General features: G+C 44.5%; 1 protein-coding gene across 1 annotated transcript; it reads left to right on the top strand.

The window, feature by feature from the left end:
- The first annotated feature begins 626 nt into the window (after positions 1 to 626).
- On the top strand, positions 627 to 19,451 carry FBXW12 (F-box and WD repeat domain containing 12). The gene is made up of 10 exons (XM_078059293.1): positions 627 to 716; positions 1,292 to 1,329; positions 1,534 to 1,691; positions 2,342 to 2,460; positions 7,911 to 8,120; positions 8,690 to 8,848; positions 10,025 to 10,235; positions 10,913 to 11,091; positions 11,165 to 11,298; positions 19,206 to 19,451. The coding sequence occupies exons 1-10, from the start codon at positions 627 to 629 to the stop codon at positions 19,303 to 19,305; spliced, it is 1,398 nt and encodes a 465-aa protein (XP_077915419.1). The 3' UTR covers positions 19,306 to 19,451.
- Positions 19,452 to 19,933: the final 482 nt, after the last annotated feature.

The following is a 19,933-nucleotide window of genomic DNA, read 5'->3' as shown; positions in this document are numbered from 1 at the left end:
CCAAAGTAGACATATAAACATGCCAAGCAGGGCGCCTGGGTGGCTCAGTGGGTTCAGCGTCTGCCTTCAGCTCAGGTCCTGATCCTCAGGTCCTGGGATCGAGCCCTGCATCAGGCTCCCTGCTCAGTGGGGAACCTGCTTCTCCCTCTGCCTGCTGCTCCCCCTGCTTGTGCTCTCTCACTCTCTCTAATAAATAAATAAAATCTTAAAAAAAAAAAAGTGCCAAGCTGATTCCCTACACCAGTGATTTGGAACTTAAAGGATGTCCCACAGAGACTTGAATTTGATGACTGTGAGTGTGTGAGTCGAAATTTCCTAGAGTTTTGACAAGTTCATCAGCTCCTAGAGCGGCCCCAGATCCTGCACTTTCAGTTCCCAGCACCAAAGAAGGTCTTGTGGAACACGTTTAAACAATGAACACTAACGAGCAAGCACTGGGAGGGATGCCCTCAGCTGCGGGGATCTGGCCCCGGGGAGGAGGCCGAAGCGTGTACACCTGCGGCCTGTTTCCATCGGAGCCGGATGAGCAATGGGTGGAAATCGCCCCGAGTGCTGCAGACGTGGGCCAAGCCTTTAAATTCAGAGCAACGGGAGAGGAGCCTGGATGGAGGTGCAGCCCGTGCAAGATGGAGTTCCTCGTGCCTGATGTGCCGCTGTTGAAAATCTTCTCCTTCCTGGACGCATTCAGCTTGCTCCAGGCTTCCCAAGTGAACAGGGTAAATGCCCTCCACAGGCCGCTCTCTGTCGGACCCGCCCCACTCCCCTCTACAAGTCCTCGCACAGACCCTCCGCGTTGGGATCTTGGCGACCCCAGCCTTAGACCCACACAGCCTCCCTCGCTGCTTACATTTACCCTGCTCAGGCCCATTCCTTCAGCTCCCATAGGCCCAGGTCCCTGGATTGCAGCTGCCTCTCTTGACCAGGTTGAGCACCGATTCGCGGAATAGCAGAGTGCTGCCCTGGGTATTGGGGAGTTAACATCCCTCGCTCTGAGACCCTCATGTTTTGTTAAGCGAAAAGGACTCTGTGCTGACTACATGGTCCTTGTGACTCCCGTTTCAAGCCCCGGGAAACCCACGTTTCTCCCGCAAGAATTCCTGAATGCCTGTCTTAGTGGCGATGGGCCTCTGAGGTTCCTGTGTCCAGGTCTCCCTAGACTGGGAGGGCTTTGAGAGCCCCGATGGTGGCTGCTTAACCCATGAGGGCCTTGCTCCCAGAACAAAGGAGAGCAGAGGAGGAGCCAACGTCTGGGTACTGACTGCCTGCTTACCTCTTCCTTTCTCCCCCTCAGTGCTGGAATAGGGTTGCAGAGAATGATCAGCTGTGGAGGTGAGCAAGGGAAGGGTAAGGTGGGAAGGCAGGTGTTTCTCATGGGAGGAAGAGGACATCCGAGTGTGTACCAAGGCGGCCTGTGTGGGGCTGCGTTGGGAGAGGCACGAGTGAGGCTTATGGTGAGGAAAGGGTTCATGAGACCAGTGCTACTGAGGAGAACTGACCAGGGGCAGCCTGGGGGGCTGATGACTCTGTTTCCAGAAACCTGTGTCTGAGGAAATGGAGCTTCTGCAACTTCTCCCTGTGCCCGGGCTCACAGAGTTGGAAGCAGTTCTTCCTCAAACAAACAAGGCTGGAGTACCGGATGGTGTTGGTGAAGCCAGAGGACTTTATCTTCAAAGAAGCAAGTGGGAACCTTGGTACGGGGATAGGGGTCCCCTAGAGGAACATGACAAATGAGATTTAGGAAACTTTTTTTTTTCTCCCCCTGTGTCTTCATTCAGTGAAGAGAAAGAAAATGAAAGCTTAGTGGGACTGGGTTGCTGTGGTAGCGGTCATGGTCTCCCTGCGTCTTCTCTTGTCCCCCACGGTCTGTGGTGCATGGAGAGACCAGAGTGATCTTTTCATGAGCTAAAATCAGGCCCTGTGACTCCCTTTCTCCAAAGGCTTCCTGTCCCTCCTAGAATAAAAATGTTAAACAAAAGGGAAACTTAACAGAGCTTCTACCGTTCACTCTATTCCTAGTACCTCTTTTAAAACTCAGAACAGTTCTCTGATGGAGACCTCTTTATCCCCATTTTATGGATGGGGATTATGTATGTATGTATTTATGTATGGAAACTGAAACAAAGGAGGAAAAACAAGTCGGCCAGTGTCTCCCAAATGGCCAATCTGCAATGGGAACCCATGTTTGGATGACTCTGGAGCCAGCTTCTTCTCTTCTCCATAATTGTTTCCCAAACCCTCCTGAGAGGTGCAGGAAAACTTAGTTATCTTTCCAGAGTCCTCTTTATTTGATTGGATCATCCCTCAATTATCTGGTGGCCCAGTATTGTCTGTTTCCTTCTAGGAATCTTAGGACCTATGGCTTATCTGTCAGGACATGGCCACCCAATGGGTGGACAGGAGAAGTCAGTCGTTTGTACGGTGTCGTCAAAGCACATGCTTTATGCCTGGGACGTGCAGGAGGTGAGTCTGGCCAGTGAGGAGCACAAATAAAGCCTCACTCTGTCCATCCTGTTCCACACAGGTAAGTGCTGGGGGGAAATGCTACTTGGAAGTGATGACAGAAATGGAGTTTCGAATCAAGTCTTCTAATTGGTAAGCTGTGACCTTTCCATTTAGACTGTAGACACACAGAAAATTCACTTTTTAACGTGTGTTTTTTTAAAGGTTTTATTTGTCAGAGAGTGTGTGTGCACACAAGCAGAGGGAGAGGCACGCAGGCAGGGGGAGAAGCAGACTCCCCACTGAGCAGGGAGCCCGATGCAGGACTCGATCCCGGGACTCCAGGATCATGACCTGGGCCGAAGGCAGTCGCTTAACCAACTGAACCACCCAGGCATCCCTAACGTGTATTTCTATATATAAATTTGTACAAGGACTTATTTTCTTTTTTTTTTTTTTAAGATTTTTATTTATTTATTTGACAGAGAGAGAATGAGAGAGAAAGCACATGAGAGGGGGAGGGTCAGAGGGAGAAGCAGACTCCCTGCCGAGCAGGGAGCCCGATGCGGGACTCGATCCAGGGACTCCAGGATCATGACCTGAGCCGAAGGCAGTCGCTTAACCAACTGAGCCACCCAGGCGCCCTAGGGACTTATTTTCTATTGGTAACGTGGAATGGCTGTGAAATAAACTTTGGGTGTTGTGGATCTTCATGACCTATTCTACCACCTCTCCGTCAACTGTTGGCATTTGTTACATTGACTTTTTCAGGAAGTGGTCTCTAACTCTGATCACTTCCAAGGCGGACAAAGGTCTTCTACATCAGGACCAGTATATGTAGTGCAAGAATCACTAGATAGGAAATTGGAAGACCCCAAAGTGGGTCCCAAGTTATTGTATTTCTCCCTGTGAAAAGTATATAATGACACTTTTTCACACAGGGTCTTCTGAAGAAAACCCTTTATGAATATATGAGTTGGCAGGAGAATGATAAAAGTCTAGAAGGGACTCCTAAAGTTATACGATGCTTTTTAAAAAAGATTTTATTTATTTGACAGAAGAGAGCACAAGCAGGGTGAGGAACAGAGGGAGAGGGAGAAGCAGGCTCCCTGCTGAGCAAGGAGCCCAATGCAGGGCTCGATCCCAGGGTCCTGGGATCATGACATGAGCTGAAGGCAGACACTTAACCCACTGAGCCACCCAGGTGCCCCTAAAGTTATACAGTGTTATATGTCAATTACATTTCACTAAAGCTGAGAAAATCAGAAAGATACTCTCTTGGATAATTTGCTCTAGGGGAAACCAGTCGCCATGTCCCTGAGGACATCCAAGCAGCTCAGTGGATGATCTACTTGGCAAAGATCTCAGGCCTTCTGCCAACAGCCAACACCATCTTTGCAGTCATGTGAGTGAACCACCTTGGAGGCTAACCTTCGGTCCTTCAGCTTATTGTGTCCCCAGTCAACATGCTGCAACCTAGTGAGGAACCCGAAACCAGAGCCACTCAAGGAATCGCCTCCTGAATTTTGGACCAGCAGAAGCTGTGTGAGATAAGTGTTTATGGCTTTGAGTTGCTATGGCATTTGTTAGGCAGCAAGAGATAACAGTTTTTAGTACAACTTTTCTTAAAATTTAAGATGTGGAAGCAGCTTTGGAACCAGGCAGTGGGAAGAAGCTAGAAAAACTCAGGAGAGTTTGGGACTTTGAGGAGACCTAGCAAAAACCTAGTGGCCTGCCGTGAGGCTGCCAGTGAAGACTTAAAGGGAAATGTAAACAAAGATATTGGACACTGGAGGAAACAGTGTTCTTGTTACAGAGCTGCAGAAATTTTTAACAACATTGTCACCCCGCATAATGTGAAAACTAGCGAACATGTCCAAGAAATGGAGTGTTCTTGCTAAGGAGAATTCTAGGCGGAATGCTGAGTGCTGACTGCTGCTTGCTGTTTGTAGTAAAACAAGAAAAGAGGGGAGGATACAATGACTGTCAGAGAAAAGAGAGCCAAGGATTGCTGGTTCTGAAAATTTGCAGCCTTTCAGAGGGCAAATGATGCTAAAATTTAAGATGTAGACTCCAAGCAAGATCAATCCAGGGCAGTGTCAATAAACCATATTATAAAGGTGAAGCCAAAGGGTGACTGCAAAATTCTTTATTAGACCACAGAAAGATCTAAGGGGATGCCTCAGAACTGAGGTCAAGCAATGGACCTCAAAGTTTAAAGCCTTGTCCTCACCAGCCCCAGCAGCAGCCCAGGGTGTCAGGGGATTTATCTCAAAGACTTGTGGGTGCGGCTCTTGTCTAATGACAGCAACTCCAATAAGTTTCTTGGGAGACCCACAAAGTTTTTTCAGGGAATCATATTGGCAGAAATGCTGCCAGCTTGAATGTTAAGGGGTTGAAATATCACAACAGGAAAAGAGGACTTTGAATCCTGAACTTTTACAGGGAAGAAGCAGCCTGTGAAACTACTCAGCTACGGAATTGGGCCACCGTATATGGACAGGGCAGGATAACTCAGAAGGCAGAACCCAGAGCCAGTGAGTGGAGCCACGAGTCCTGAAGAATCTTTCCCAGGCCTTAAATCCTGATCAACATACTACCAGCATGTTCTCTGTTGGAGCTCAAATTTTCTGTGTAGCACTGACTCCCACTCTTCTACCGCCATTTTCCTTTTTTTTTTTTTGGATGAGAGTGTCTATAATGTTATCCTTATCTGTGCCTTCTATCCTATCCTAGCCTTCTATTTTGGGGATAGGGGTCAGACAACTTGTATATTTAGCTCTGAGGTTTTCACATCAAGATGAGCTGAATCTAAAGAGCCTCGTCTCATTAAACGATGAGATCCTAGATTTTGAGATGATGCTGTAATGGTGAGACATTTGGGAGCATGGGAGATGGTGAGTGTATTTTGCATGTGGGAGGGAGGTGAGTTATTAGGGACTGCAGGGTGGAGTGTGTCAGCCAGTCTGGAAGATGGCCTCGGTATTCCTTGTCCCATATTCATGATCCTGGGTAGTCCACTGGACATTGTGGAAATGATGGTGTGTAACTTACAAAGATATGTCATAAAAGACACTTCCTCTCTCTTGAGTCACTGGCTCCTAGAAAGCCAGCCACAGTGTTATGAGGACCCTTAAGAAGCCCTACAGGGAAGGTGTGTGTGGTGAAGTACTGAGGGCTGCCGGTAGCCAGCACCAACTTGCCAGCCTTATGAGTCAGCCATCTTGGCCTCATCCTCATGAAGCCAACTTCAACCTCATAAGAGACCCTGAGCCACAAACCACCTAGCCAAGCTGTACCTGAATTTCTAACAGAAACTGAGATAACAAAAACTTCTGCTTTAACCACCCAGTTTTTATGGAGAGGGTTTATTTTTATTTTTTTTTTTGAAGATTTTATTTATTTATTTGACAGAGAAATAGAGCAGGAACACAAGCGGGGGAGTGGGAGAGGGAGAAGCAGGCTTCCCGCCGAGCAGGGAGCCCGATGCGGGGCTCGATCCCAGGACCCCGGGATCATGACCTGAGCTGAAGGCAGATGCCTGACAATCTGAGCCACCCAGGTGCCCCTGGAGAGGGTTTATTTTTATTTATTTTGCTTATTTAAAGAAAAAGTCCAGTGTAGTTAACATACAACATTATATTAGCTTCAGGTGTACAATATAGTGATTCAGCAATTCTGTACATCACCTGGTGCTGATCATGACACGTGCACTCCTTAATCCCCATCACCTGTTTCCCCCATCGCCCACCCCCACCTTCTGGTAACTGTTCTCTATAGTTAAGAGTTTGTTTTTTGGTTTGTCTCTTTTCTGTTTGTTTTGTTTCTTAAATTCCACATATGAGTGAAATCATATGGTATTTGTCTTTCTCTATTTCACTTAGCATTATACCCTCTAGATCCATCCATGTTGTTGCAAATGGCAAGATTTCATTCTTTTTCATGGCCAAGTAGTATTCCATTGTGTGGGTGTGGATGTGTGTGTGGGTGAGGACACACCCACACACACACCGATCTTCTTTATCCATTCATCTATCGATGGACCCTTGGGTTGCTTCCGTATCTTGGCTATTGTAAATAATGCTGCAATGAACATAAGGATGCATATATCTTTTCAAATTAGTGTTTTCCTTTTTTTCAGCTAAATACCCAGTAGAGGACTTGCTGGACCATGTGGTAGTTCTGTTTTTAATTTTTTAATTTTTTCATACTGTTTTCCACAGCAGCTGCCCCATTTTGCATTCTCACCAACAGGGCACAAGTGTTCCTTTTACTCTGCACCCTTTCAGACACTTGTTGGTCATTACATTTTTTATTTTAGCCATTCTGACCGGTGTGAGGTGATATCTCATTGTGGTTTTGATTTTAAGCCACCCAATTTTGGGATGATTTATTGCACAGCAATAGATAACACTGCACAGGCAGCCTGAGTGTTACAAATCAACATGGTGATTACATTTGGGGAGTGTGCAGAAGTTAATAGAGCAAGTGCTACAAGTGGGCTTAGAAGTAGTTATTATCAATTTATAATAACTAAAATTTTACATTTATTTTGTGTTCTTTTCTCTTTGATATACTTCACAATTTTTTAAAGGCTAAAGAAAATCTAGAAGGGAAACGTTCTTCTGTCTTATTTGCAATGTAGAAAATTGATGATGGAATAACAATTATGAGAGTTAATATTCTTTGAATTCCTACTGTGGACAAGGCAGAATTCTTTTTTTTTTCTTCTCTTTTTAAGATTTATTTATTTATTTTTTAAAGATTTTATTTATTTATTTGAGAGAGAGAGAGCACATGAGAGGGCGGAGGGTCAGAGGGAGAAGCAGACTCCTTGCTGAGCAGGGAGCCCGATGCGAGACTCGATCCCGGGACTCCAGGATCATGACCTGAGCCGAAGGCAGTCGCTTAACCAACTGAGCCACCCAGGCGCCCCTCAGATTTAGTTATTTATTTTGGAGGGAAGGGAGAAGGAGACAGAAATCCAAGCAGACTCTGTACTGAGCATGGAGCCCGATGTGGGACTCAATCTCACAATCCTGAGCTCATGACCTGAGCCAAAACCCAGTTAGATGCCTAACTGGCTACACCACCCAGGCGTCCCTAGGCAGAATTCTAAGAATGTTTCATGTGCTGTGAAATGTATTATGACAGCCCTGTAAGAAGCCACAACGGTAAGTAACTTGCTGAATGTAACACTGTTAGAGGCAGAACTGACTTGAGCCCAGAAGCGTGATCATTCTTTATGCTCATCACATAGTGAGATCTTGTCTTTGAATATACTGCGTTGTTTCTTTTCTGTGTTCACTACCCCTCCAATAATCGAGATGTTTAGAATTTTCTTATTCTTTTCCCAGAAGCGAGAAATGGATCTGATTTGGAGGAGGCTTCCAAAAAAACACTGGCCGGAAGAAAGCCCAGTAGGTGTGAAGAGTTCCTTGCACACCGACAGTGTTCCTCTCATTTCCTAGGGCACTATGATCTGGTCCAGCCCAGTCCAGCAGTCTAGTATCACGCGTCTGGCAACCCTCCCTCAGATGCGTCTTGCATTCACTGCGGATTTGGAGGGAACTGTCAAAGTGTGGAATTGTCAGGACGAGGATGCCCTGGCTACTTGCACCATGCCTCGGGCCTGTTTTTCCTTGGAAATCTGTCTCACAAATGATGGCCCTTTCCTGATGGTAAGTGAGCCCTGCACCTAGAGAGGGGCCACAAAACAAAATGCCTGCTGCCTTGACAGCCCCATGACTGTCACATCACGGTCTGTCTTCTTGGAGTCATCCCTACCACATACCCTGAGAGTCCAAACATATCCACGAATGTTGGCCAAACAAACCTCACTACCATCTTGGCCCTTGATCTACCACAAGTACGTTTCCCTAGTCATTCTTCCAGAAAAGAAGAAAAAAAAAAGCCTCCCTGAATGATTTCCTATCTATGTCTCTTCTTTCAAGTGTGTATTGTATAGTACTTGACCTCGGACAGGGATTAGGGCGAGCGAGCTGTGGGTTTGGGAAGACATTGAGAAAAGAACAGTGTTGATGTGCTATGAGTAACTATTCTGGAGAAGAGTGCTTTGGGGCTTAGAAAGTTTTATTCCTTGGGATCATTCTCACAACGCTGAGGCAGCTTTTCATCTCCGTTATGGGATCGAAGAAACCACAGTATGTTTTGCAGCTGACAATCCTTTCTGTGTGCTCTAGGACTTCCTGTCTCCTTCCATTGACGTGGTGGTGGTGTTTGGTTTCAGGTAGGCAACTCTGAAGGTGACATCTACACACTGACAGTGCCTGAGCTAAGGGGTGTCTCTAAAGTCAGTGCATTTAAATATAGTGTTGACCTCCTACACTGCTCTCCCGACAAGAAATGGATCTTTGCATCTGGGACACATCAGAATATCTTGCCAGTGGTACGTGTCGCTCTGTGCTTTAACTTTGGGAGCAGAGGGTCAAGCATTAGGAAGGTGGGGTTTAGGAAGTGTTGGAGAACCTGCAGAACTCAGGGAGGACCACACATAGTGCTCCCTCCTCTCAAAGGCCATATTGCATGTAGAATCCATTTTTGTAGCCAAGAAAAAAATGTTCTGGGATTCCTGGGTGGCTCAGTCAGTTGAGCATCTGCCTTCAGCTCAGGTCATGATCCTGGGGTCCTGGGATCGAGTCCTGCATCGGGCACCCTGCTCAGCAGGGAGCCTGCTTCCCCCTCTGCCTGCCACTGCCCCCTGCTTGTGCTCGCATGTCCCCCCTCTCTCTGACAAATAAATAATATCTTAAAAAAAAAAAAAGGTTCTTTGAAGTGATAGTGTCAAGTTGCAAGAAAAAAAAATTTGTTAATGAAAATTTGCTCATGAAGCCTGAATCAGCCAAAGAGCTAGAGGAAGGTGAGAGAGGTCTCAAGAAAGGAGGATCTTTGGTAACCTTGTTCGTTTTAGCTTTCCTTGCTTTACTTTTATCCACCTTGGCTGGAAGGGACAAAGAAGTCCAGAAGTAACTAAGAACGTATCAGCCTCTGAATGTTCCTCTGAGAAAGTCTGTGGCTGTTGAGTCTGCCATTTTTACCACGTGGCTCGTGTGGACCGCGCACCAGAGAGCAAGGAACTGAGAAGAGGCAGCGAAAGCCGAACCGCCCTAGACGAGTTCCCCAAGCAGGGAAAAATTTATCCAACCAATGGCAGCTTGATCTGGGCTCCAATGTGGCCAGATGGTTTTGTAACTCCTGGGCATGCCAGAAGAGCAGCTTCGGGGACTTTGCTCTCTGCATGACCGTGACAGACAGGAGAGGAAGACGGTCCTTGGATGTCAGATGACAAGCAGGGACTACTTAATGCTCCCTAAGATTCAGAGTAAAGCTTTGGCCACAAAACAAGGCTTTTTTTTTTTTTTTTTTTTTTAAAGTAGGCTCCATGCCCAATGTAGGGCTTGAACTCACGACCCTGAGATCAAGAGTCACACGCTCTACTGACCGAGCCAGCCAGGCGCCCCCACAAAACAAGGACTTTTAAGGAGGCTTTTCTGGAGTCGCTCCTGTCCTGACGTGCTGTAACTTCTCCCTTCACCTGACTACATGTGCACTAATCTCTCCCCAGGTGTTTCTCACAGAGAGCTTACTGAAACCGTCAGAAGGCAAAAGCCCTCTGTCGCTCTCCATCCCATTTTCATCCTGCTGCAGAGCCTGCTGGGCCCCAAGGAGGACAAGCAGGATAACAGTGATGTACCGAAGAGGCTCTTTCAAAAAGACAGGATTTACCACCTTTGAGCTAATGGCTGAGAGGACGGCGGACAGAACAGACATCCAAGGTAGGCTGTGCCCCATCAGAGACACGGTTTCTAGTCCCTTTGGTGCGTGCATTCTTTGGGAGCCATAACTCTGTGGAAAGGGGGCAAGGGACTTCTTTAGCTGGAGGGGATTTCTTTTTTTTTTTTTTTTTAAAGATTTTATTTATTTATTTGAGAGAGAGAGAATGAGAGAGAGCACATGAGAGGGGGGAGGGTCAGAGGGAGAAGCAGACTCCCTGCCGAGCAGGGAGCCCGATGCGGGACTCGATCCAGGGACTCCAGGATCATGACCTGAGCCGAAGGCAGTCGCTCAACCAACTGAGCCACCCAGGCGCCCCTGGAGGGGATTTCTTTACCCCGGGCCTGCCTGCCTCTCATGCCCGTGCTCTGACCTCTGTTGTGCTCCACCCCGCTCTCGGGCAGGTCTGTTTAGACTCCCATCCTGCTTTAGGGCCTGGATCCCAATGCCTCCTCCATGCCTGAGCTGTTACCGTCCACCGCCCCCTGTTCCTGGGTCCGGGCACCCGTCACCGTGGTCAGTGACATGTGTTTGTCACTGGCCTGCCCTTCGTTTTCCTCACCAGACCGAGGTCCCCTGAAAAGAGCGAGTGGGTTTTTTCATTCCGCGTAAAGCTAGTGTGCAGACTGAAGGAGCCCCAGCTTGCCTGCCCGTGTGTGTATGTTTTGCATGAAAACAGCCCATCAGGTTGCAACTTTCCTGTTGCCGCTTCATATGGAGAGTCCTATTTGGATGGGAGTCGGAGACGGAAATATGATTGTCTTTGAGAGTGGGCCGTCCCTATTCCTCTTCACCATCAGTGGCCACCTGCTGCAACGATTTGAGGACCACCAGAGGACCATCGGCAGCTTATGGGTGGTAGGTATGAGCCTCCTCCGCCCACCGCTCGTGGCTCTGACTCCGGGCCGCTCATCCCGGGTATCCTTTGAAGGATTCTGTGCACGTCCTCACCACGTCCATGGATGACTCTCTGCACCTGTACATGTGGGAAGAGGAAGGCCGTTATCCGTACCTCAGGAGCTGCTGTCACCTGGGGCGCCTAGGGAGCGACCCGGCACCGAGCTGGTAAGCCCCGCCTTGTGGCTTACCTTGCCTTAAAGATTTCAACTTCTGATATAAAAAAATGAAGGGATAATAAGAGAGGTTTTTTATTTTTTTATTTTATTTTTTTTATTTTTTTAAAGATTTTTTATTTATTTATTTGAGAGAGAGAGAATGAGAGAGAGCACATGAGAGGGGGGAGGGTCAGAGGGAGAAGCAGACTCCCTGCCGAGCAGGGAGCCCGATGCGGGACTCGATCCCGGGACTCCAGGATCATGACCTGAGCCGAAGGCAGTCGCTTAACCAACTGAGCCACCCAGGTGCCCAAGAGAAGTTTTTTAAAAGAGTTTTTGAGGATGTATTTATTTATTTATTTATTTATTTATTTATTTTTTAAAGATTTTATTTATTTATTTGAGACAGAGAGAATGAGAGAGAGAGAGCACATGAGAGGGGGGGAGGGTCAGAGGGAGAAGCAGACTCCCTGCCGAGCAGGGAGCCCGATGCGGGACTCGATCCCGGGACTCCAGGATCATGACCTGAGCCGAAGGCAGTCGCTTAACCAACTGAGCCACCCAGGCGCCCTTGAGGATGTATTTAAATAAACTTATGTCCAGAAAGAGAATTGCTAGTTCTTGGAATGTGTTCACAACCCTTGCAGTACATTTCCCAAAAGGCTTTCCAAAAGGGCTCCCATTTGTTTGCCCACAGCAGAATATGCAACATTTATATCCTCAATATCCTGTCTTTACTTGCAAGGTTTATACTTTTTTGAGTTCGTTAGTCGTTTGGGTTGTTTTTTTTTTTTTTTTTTTTAAGATTTTATTTATTTATCTGAGAGAGAGAGAAAGAGCGAGCACGAGCAGGGGGCAAAGGCAGAGGGAGAAGCAGGCTTCCTGCTGAGCAGGGAGCCCGATGTGGGATCCCAGGACCCTGGGTCACGACCTGAGCCGAAGGCAGACGCTTAACCGACCGAGCCACCCAGGTGCCCCTGGGGTGCTTCTTTAGCCAGCTGTTTTTATCTCCATTTTAGTTTTCTTGTAGATTGCCTTCATCTAAATTGTTTTTCTTGAGATTTTACATACAGTACATAGAGGTCTTGTCTTTTATATACATTGTTGCTTGTCCTTATGTTTATTTTATTTTTTTATTTTTATTTTTTTTTTTTTTAAAGATTTTGTTTATTTATTTATTTGACAGAGAGAGAGAAACAGCATGAGAGGGGATAGGGTCAGAGGGAGAAGCAGGCTCCCCGCTGAGCCGGGAGCCCGATGTGGGACTTGATCCCAGGACTCCGGGATCATGACCTGAGCCGAAGGCAGTCGCTTAACCAACTGAGCCACCCAGGCGCCCCTGTCCTTATGTTTATTTTTGGCAATATCTAACAAAGCACAGATAACATGTATTCTTCCAACTGCCAGTACCACTAGCAGGAGTTTACTTTGACAGTAAACCTCCACGGAGTAGAAATCCATTGGTTGTTTATTGCAACATGAGTTGTGATTGCCAAATGCTGGAAACTAACTGCCCAAACATAAGAGATTGTTTAACTTACTATGGCATATCCACATCATGGAGTATTGTGCAGCTGTAATTTAAATCTCTATGTTCAGATAAATTTTTCCAGTGTTTTTGAGGCAAAAAAAAAATTAATCATGTATAATTGATATATAATTATGCTTAACAGATTTTATTTTTTTCTCTTTATCATAGCTAATTAATCTTAGCCTACTCTGAGTCAGAAATGCTTTTCTCCTTTCAATAATTTTTAAAAAATTTAAAAATTTATTTTAGAGAGAGAACGAGTGGGGCGGGGCAGGAGAGAGAGAGAGAGAAGTAGACTCCCCACTGAGCAGGGAGCCAGGCAGGGAGCTCCATCTTGACCATGAGATCACGACCTGAGCTGAAATCGAGTCGGGACACTCAACCGGCTGAGCCCCCGCAAGCTCCTCTCAATAATTTTAAATACCTCCCCTTCATATCACATGTTTCATACTGTGTAGCATTATGTCTTTTATCCATCTAATTTTTTTAACAATGCAAAGAAATTTTATGTCTTCCCCAAATAGAATCCAGTTGTCCAACACAGTTTGAGTTTTGACAAAAACGTAAGGTCTTTTAATCAGAAGTACAGTCAAACCGCAGAATATTTCCATCATCCCCAAAGTTTTCTTAGGCTCCATTGTAGGCTGTCCCTTCTTCCATCCCCAGCACCAGGCAACCACTGATCTGCTTTCTGTCCCTATTAATTAGTTAAACTTTCTAAACTTCTATGTAAGTAGGATTACATAGTATATATTCCTTTGTGTCTCGCTTCTTTCAGTGAACGTGGTGTTTTTGAGATTCACCCTTGCTGGGTGTATCAGGAATTCGCTCCCTTTTGTTGTTGAGTGGTTAGTGTCCCGTTGTACAGATGGACCACAGTTCATCACTTCACCAGCTGAGGGTCACTTACGTTGTTTCTAGCTTGGGATGAACATGTTTTCTTATTTACCTAAGAGTGGAACTGTTGGGTCATACGGTATGTTTGACTTTATAAGAAACTGCAAAACTCTTTCCTAGGGGGCTGTACGTCTTCGCATTCCCACTTGGTATTGTTTCAGTTTTGTTTTATTTATTTTACAGTTCAATAGGTGTATAGTGTGCTCTCATTATAGTTGTATTGTGTATTTCCCTAATGATGTCAAGCAGCTTTTCATTTGCTTTTTTGCCATCCAGATATCTTCTTTGGTGAAACATTGGTTCAAATCTTTTGTAGAGTATTTAGTTGGGTTGTTTATTAATATCAAGTTTTGATAATTCTTTATGTATTTGGAATATAAATTTTTTATCAGATAAGGATTTGCAAATATTTTCTCCCACTTTGTGGTTTGTCTTTCTACTCTAACAGTGTCTTTCATAGAGCAGGTGTTCTTAATTTTTTTTTAAAGATTTTATTTATTTATTTGACAGAGAGAGAGAGACAGCGAGAGAGGGAACACAAGCAGGGGGAGTGGGAGAGGGAGAAGCAGGCTTCCCGCTGAGCAGGGAGCCCGATGCGGGGCTCGATCCCAGGACCCTGGGATCATGACCTGAGCCGAAGGCGGACACTTAATGACTGAGGCACCCAGGCACCCCAGGTGTTCTTAATTTTGATGAATCTCCAATTTTTCTTCTAAAATGATTGGGCTCTGGATGTTGTATCTAAGAAATCTTTGCCTATCCCAAGGTCACTAAGGTTTTCCCCTTTGTTTTTGTCAAAATTGTATAGTTTGAGATTTTACATTTAAGTCTGTTATCCATTTTGAATTAAATTTTATATAGGGTAAGATATAGATCAAGGTTTCTTTTTTTTTTTTTTTACATACAGGTATTTAATTAGCACCATTTGTGGGGGGGATCCCATTCTTTCTCCATTGAATTGCCTTTACATCTTTGCCAAAAATTAGCTATATATATGTGTGTGTGTGTGTGTGTGTGTGTATATATATATATATATAAATTTCAAGATTCTTTTGTTCCAAGGACCTATGTGTCTATCCTTTCTCTAATAACACACTACTTTGAAAATGTAACTTCATAGAAATTTTTAAATCTGATGATATGAGTCCTCTACTTTGTTCTTTTGCAAAATTACTTTGCCTATTCTGGTTCCCTTGTTTTCTACATTTTTTTGTTTTGTTTTGTTTTGTGGGATTTTTTCTACATATATATATATTTTTTTTTTTTTAAGATTTTATTTGTTATTATTTGATGGAGAGATAGAGACCACAAGTAGGCAGAATGGCAGGCAGAGGGAGAGGTAGAAGCAGGTTCCCTGCCGAGCAGGGAGCCCAATGCAGGGCTCAATCCCAGGACCCTTGGATCATGACCTGAGCCAAAGGCAAACGCTTAACCGACTGAGCCACCCCGGTGCCCCTCTACATATATTTTAGAATGAGTTTGTAAATGTCTACAAAAATTCTGCTGGGGGGTGGCACCTGGCTGGCTCAGTCTGTGGAGCATATGACTCTTGATTTTGCGGTAGTGAGGTTGAGTCCCACGTTGGTCTTAGAGATTACTTAAGGGAATTTAAAAAATAGAATTTGGGTCTCCTGGCTGGCTGAGTCAGAAGAGCGTGCAATTCTTGATCCTGGGGTCGTGAGTTTGAGCCCCACGTTGGGTGTAGAGATTAAATAAATACAAAAATTAGAATCCTACTCAGACACACAAAAAATTCTGCTGGAGTTTATACTGGAATTCTATTGGATCTACAAATTTGGGGGGGAAATGGCATCTTTACAATTGAGTCTTCCAATCCATGAACCTTATGTCTCCCAATTTATTTAAGTCTTCCTTATTTTATCAAGTGTTTTTGTAGTTTTCAGGATACAGAATTTGCAAATATTTTGTAAGACTATAAGTATTTAGTGGTTTGAGTGCTACTATAACAGTAATGTCTTCAGTTTTCAATTTTTCACTAATAGTATGTAGAACTATGATTGACTTTTGAAATATTAATTTTATATTCTGCAACCTTGCTAAACTATTATTCAAATAGCTCTTATTAATCTATAGATATTTTGTGATTTTCCATGTATACAATCATGTCATCTATCAACAGAGACAGTTTTTTTTCCCTTGCTTTCCAATACATATGTCTTTTATTCCTTGTTCTTGACTTATTGCATTAGATATAACTTTCAATAACAAGGGGTGCCTGGCTGGCTCAGTTGGTAGAGCATGAGGTTCTTAGGATCATGAGTTCAAGCCCCATGTTGAGTGTAGAGTTCACTTAAAAAAAAAAAAAATAATAACCTTCAATAACAACATTGGAGTGGAGAGCAGATATCCTTGCCTTTTATAGAAAGTGTTGCGTCTTTCACCATTATGATTTTCACTGTATGTTCTTATAGCTGCCCTTTATTAGGTTGAGGAAGTTCTGTTCTAGTCCTGGTTTGCTGAGGGTTTTTATCATCAACAGATGTTTAATTTTGCCAATGCTTTTCCTGCATCAATTACTAGAGCATGTGATTTTTCCTTTTTAGATTGTTAATAAGACAAATTACAGTGATTTTTTTTTTTTTAAGATTTTGATTAGAGAGTGAGAGAGCGTGTGCATGAGCAGGGGGAGGGTTAGAGGGAGAGGGAGAAGCAGACTCCCCGCTGAGCAGGGAGCCCGATGCGGGGCTGGATCCCAGGACCCTGGGATCATGACCTGAGCTGAAGGCAGTTGCCTAACTGACTAAGCCACCCAGGTGCCCCATAACTATGAATTCTTAATTTTTTTTTAAGAATTTTTTTTTAAAAGATTCTATTTATTTGAGAGAGAGCGTGAGTGCATGGGTGCATGTGTGTGTGTGAGAGAGAGAGAGAGAGAGAGAGAGAGCGTGTGCGCACGCGCACTTCCTGCCAAGCAGGGAGCCCAACTCAGGACTTGATCCCAGGACCCTGGGATCAAGACCTGAGCCAAAGGCAGATGCTCAACCGACTGAGCCACCCCTTTGCCTCTCTTTGTCAGTCTTTTGGAAGTTTATCAATTTTATCTTTTCAAAGAGCTTTTGTTTTGTTTTGTCTTTTTTTTTTTTTTCTCAGTTTCATCTCTGCTCTTTTATTTTCTTCCTTCTTGCTTTGGTTAATTTTGTTCTCTAATTTTTGAGGTAGAAACTTAGATTATTGCTTTGAGACTTTTTTTTTTTTTTTTTTTAGATTTATTTGAGAGAGAGTGCATGAGTGAGCCATGGGAGGGGCAGAGGGAGAAAAAGAGGGAGAGAATCTCAAGCAGACTCCCCACTGAGTGTGGAGCCCTACACAGGCCTGAGATCACAACCAGAGCCGAAACCAAGAGTTGGTCACTGAGGCGTCCCAAGACCTCTCTTTTTAAATATTAGCGTTTGATGCTCCAAATTCCTCACCAAGCACTGCTTTGGCTGCAACTTTCAAATTTCAACTGATTGGATTTTCATTTTCACTCAGCTCTATATACTTTTTAAATTCCCTTTTCCCCTTGACCCATGGATTTACTATTTATTTTCCAGTTCTTATTTAAATTCCAATTAGTCAACATATAATACTAGTTTCAGGAGTAAAGACCCATGGCTTATTCAAAAGTATGTTTATTTTTCAAGTGTTTGGATATTTTATTGCTATCTTTTTGATTTCTAGGTTGAATCAGTTATAGAGAGCATACTCCATATGTTTTTTCTTCTATGTCTGTCAAGCTTTGCTTTATGACCCAGGGTACAGTGTATGTTGGTGAATGTTTGATGTGTGCCTGAAAAGAATGTGTACTCTGCTCTTGTTGGGTGGAATGTTCCGTAATTGACAACGGCATCACCTTGTTGATTATCTGTTTCAGTTCCTCCATACCCTTTCTGATTTTTGATCTAGTGGTTCTTTTTTTTTTTTAAGATTTTATTTATTTATTTGACAGAGAGAGACACAGTGTGAGAGGGAACACAAGCAGAGGGAGTGGGAGAGGGAGAAGCAGGCTTCCCGCGGAGCAGGGATCCCGATGTGGGGCTCGATCCCAGGACCCTGGGATCATGACCTGAGCCGAAGGCAGACGCTTAACGACTGAGCCACCCAGGCGCCCCATTTGATCTAGTGGTTCTATCAATTATGAGAGAAGATTATTAAATTTTCTGACTATAAATGTGGATCAATCTTTTTCCTTTAAATTCTATCAGTTTTTATGTATTTTGCAGCTCTGTTATTTGGTACATATACATTTAGTATTATTACATCTTCTTCATTAGTTGGCCCTCTTATATTTGTGTAATAACCCTCCTTGTCCTTGAATATTTTCTTTGCTCTGAGGTCTACTTTACCTGTTATTAAATTTAGCTACTCCTGTTCTCTCTTGATTAATGTTTGTGACATTGTTTTCCTCTACTCACCTTAGTGCAGGGGAGGAAATGGTCAACAGGGCTCTACCTCGGTCTTTGCAGGGGAGGGGTAAAGCTACCACCTTTGCTTGGGTTAGTGCAAGGCAGGGATGGTCAACAGAACTCTACCCCCACAGTTTCTGGACTCCTGGAGAAGAGGAGTAGGAGTATCACCTCATTAATACAGGATGAGATGGCTGACAGGGCCATGCCCCACAATCTCTACATCACCCCCATGGGGAGGGAGGCATGGCCTCTTAGGTGTTCTCCTGGAAGAGGGCAGGTATAATCAAAGGGAACAGAATTCTATTTTAAAATGAAAATATTCAGGGCGCCTGGGTGGCTCAGTCGTTAGGCGTCTGCCTTCGGCTCAGGTCATGATCCCAGGGTCCTGGGATCGAGGCCCGCATCAGGCTCCCTGCTCCGCGGGAAGCCTGCTTCTCCTTCTCCCACTCCCCCTGCTTGTGTTCCCTCTCTCGCTGTGTCTCTCTCTGTCAAATAAATAAGTGAAATCTTTAAAAAAGAAAGAAAGAAAGAAAAAAGAAAGAGAGAGAGAGAAAGAAAGGAAGGAAGGAAAGAAGAAAAGAAAATGAAAATATTCTCTCTCAGGGCACCTGGGTGGCTCAGTCGGTTAAGCATCTGCTTGCAGCTCAGGTCATGATCTTGGGGTCCTGGGATCGAGTCCTGCAACGGGCACCCTGCTCAGCAGGGAGTCTGCTTTTCCCTCTGCCCCTCCCCCTGCTCGTGCTCTTGCTAGCACTCTCTCTAATGAATAAAAAAAATCTTTAAAAAATATTCTCTCTCATCATTATTAAATAGTATCTCTGATTTGCTAGGTTATCTTGAGAATTCCGGCAGGTGCTATCTCAGAGCAGGTTGGGATTGCTACTCTTGCAATTAATAATCAGCATAACTGTCAGATCTGTGCAGTCAAAACCAAATCTAGGAATAACTTCCGTGATCAAAGGACCAATTGATTTGGGAAGAATATTCATATCTTTGTCAGGTTCAAATTTAGTCTTATCAACAATGGATATAATTACTTTGCCGTTTGTCCACTGATGATCTTGTTTTTTCTGTTGGCAGCTACGTCTCCAAAGCAATATGTGATGATATGAGCATAGTATGTGTGGTGTCCAGAATTCGTGAATCCAGCATTCTGGTGATGTATTCTTTGCATATGTAATGTGGAAACTAATGGAATTAGCCTTGCATCATCTCCCTCAATGTAGTAAAGAGAATTCTGTTCGCAAACCCAGAATGATTGTTTTAGTGATATTAGGAAAGAAGCCATGATTTAACTACCTATAGTAAATCAGACACTGTAACAGACAGTACAGATCCGGCACTATGCAGACAGAAGGCAGAGCAACATAGCCTTTGTCCCTGCCAGCAGGGAGAGTATAGAATATGAAGGGAGTAAAATATAACTGGTCGCAGATCAATTCAAAGGGAGCCTATATCGGGGGAAAGCATAACTTCAGACTGAGGCTGGTTTAAAGGGGGCACCTGGCTCAGTCGGTAGGGCATGCAACTTTTTTTTTTTAAGATTTTATTTATTTGACAGAGCAAGTGAGTGCACAGAGAGAGCAGCAAAGGGAGAGGGAGAAACAGACTCCCCACTGAGCAGGGAGCCCAATGTGGGGCTCGATCCCAGGACTCTGGGATCACGATCTGAGCCGAAGATCTGTTTGACTGAGCCACCCAGGCACCCGACCATGCAACTCTTGATCTCAGGGTTGTGAGTTTGAGCCCTATGTTGGGCGTGGTGCCTACTTTAAAAAAAATTGTAAAAGTGAAGGTCATCTGTATCA

The sequence above is a fragment of the Halichoerus grypus genome, chromosome 1 (assembly GCF_964656455.1).
Source record: "Halichoerus grypus chromosome 1, mHalGry1.hap1.1, whole genome shotgun sequence".
Lineage (NCBI taxonomy): Eukaryota > Metazoa > Chordata > Mammalia > Carnivora > Phocidae > Halichoerus > Halichoerus grypus.
Note: the sequence above shows the minus strand (reverse complement) of the source record. Positions and strands in the feature narration are given on the sequence as shown.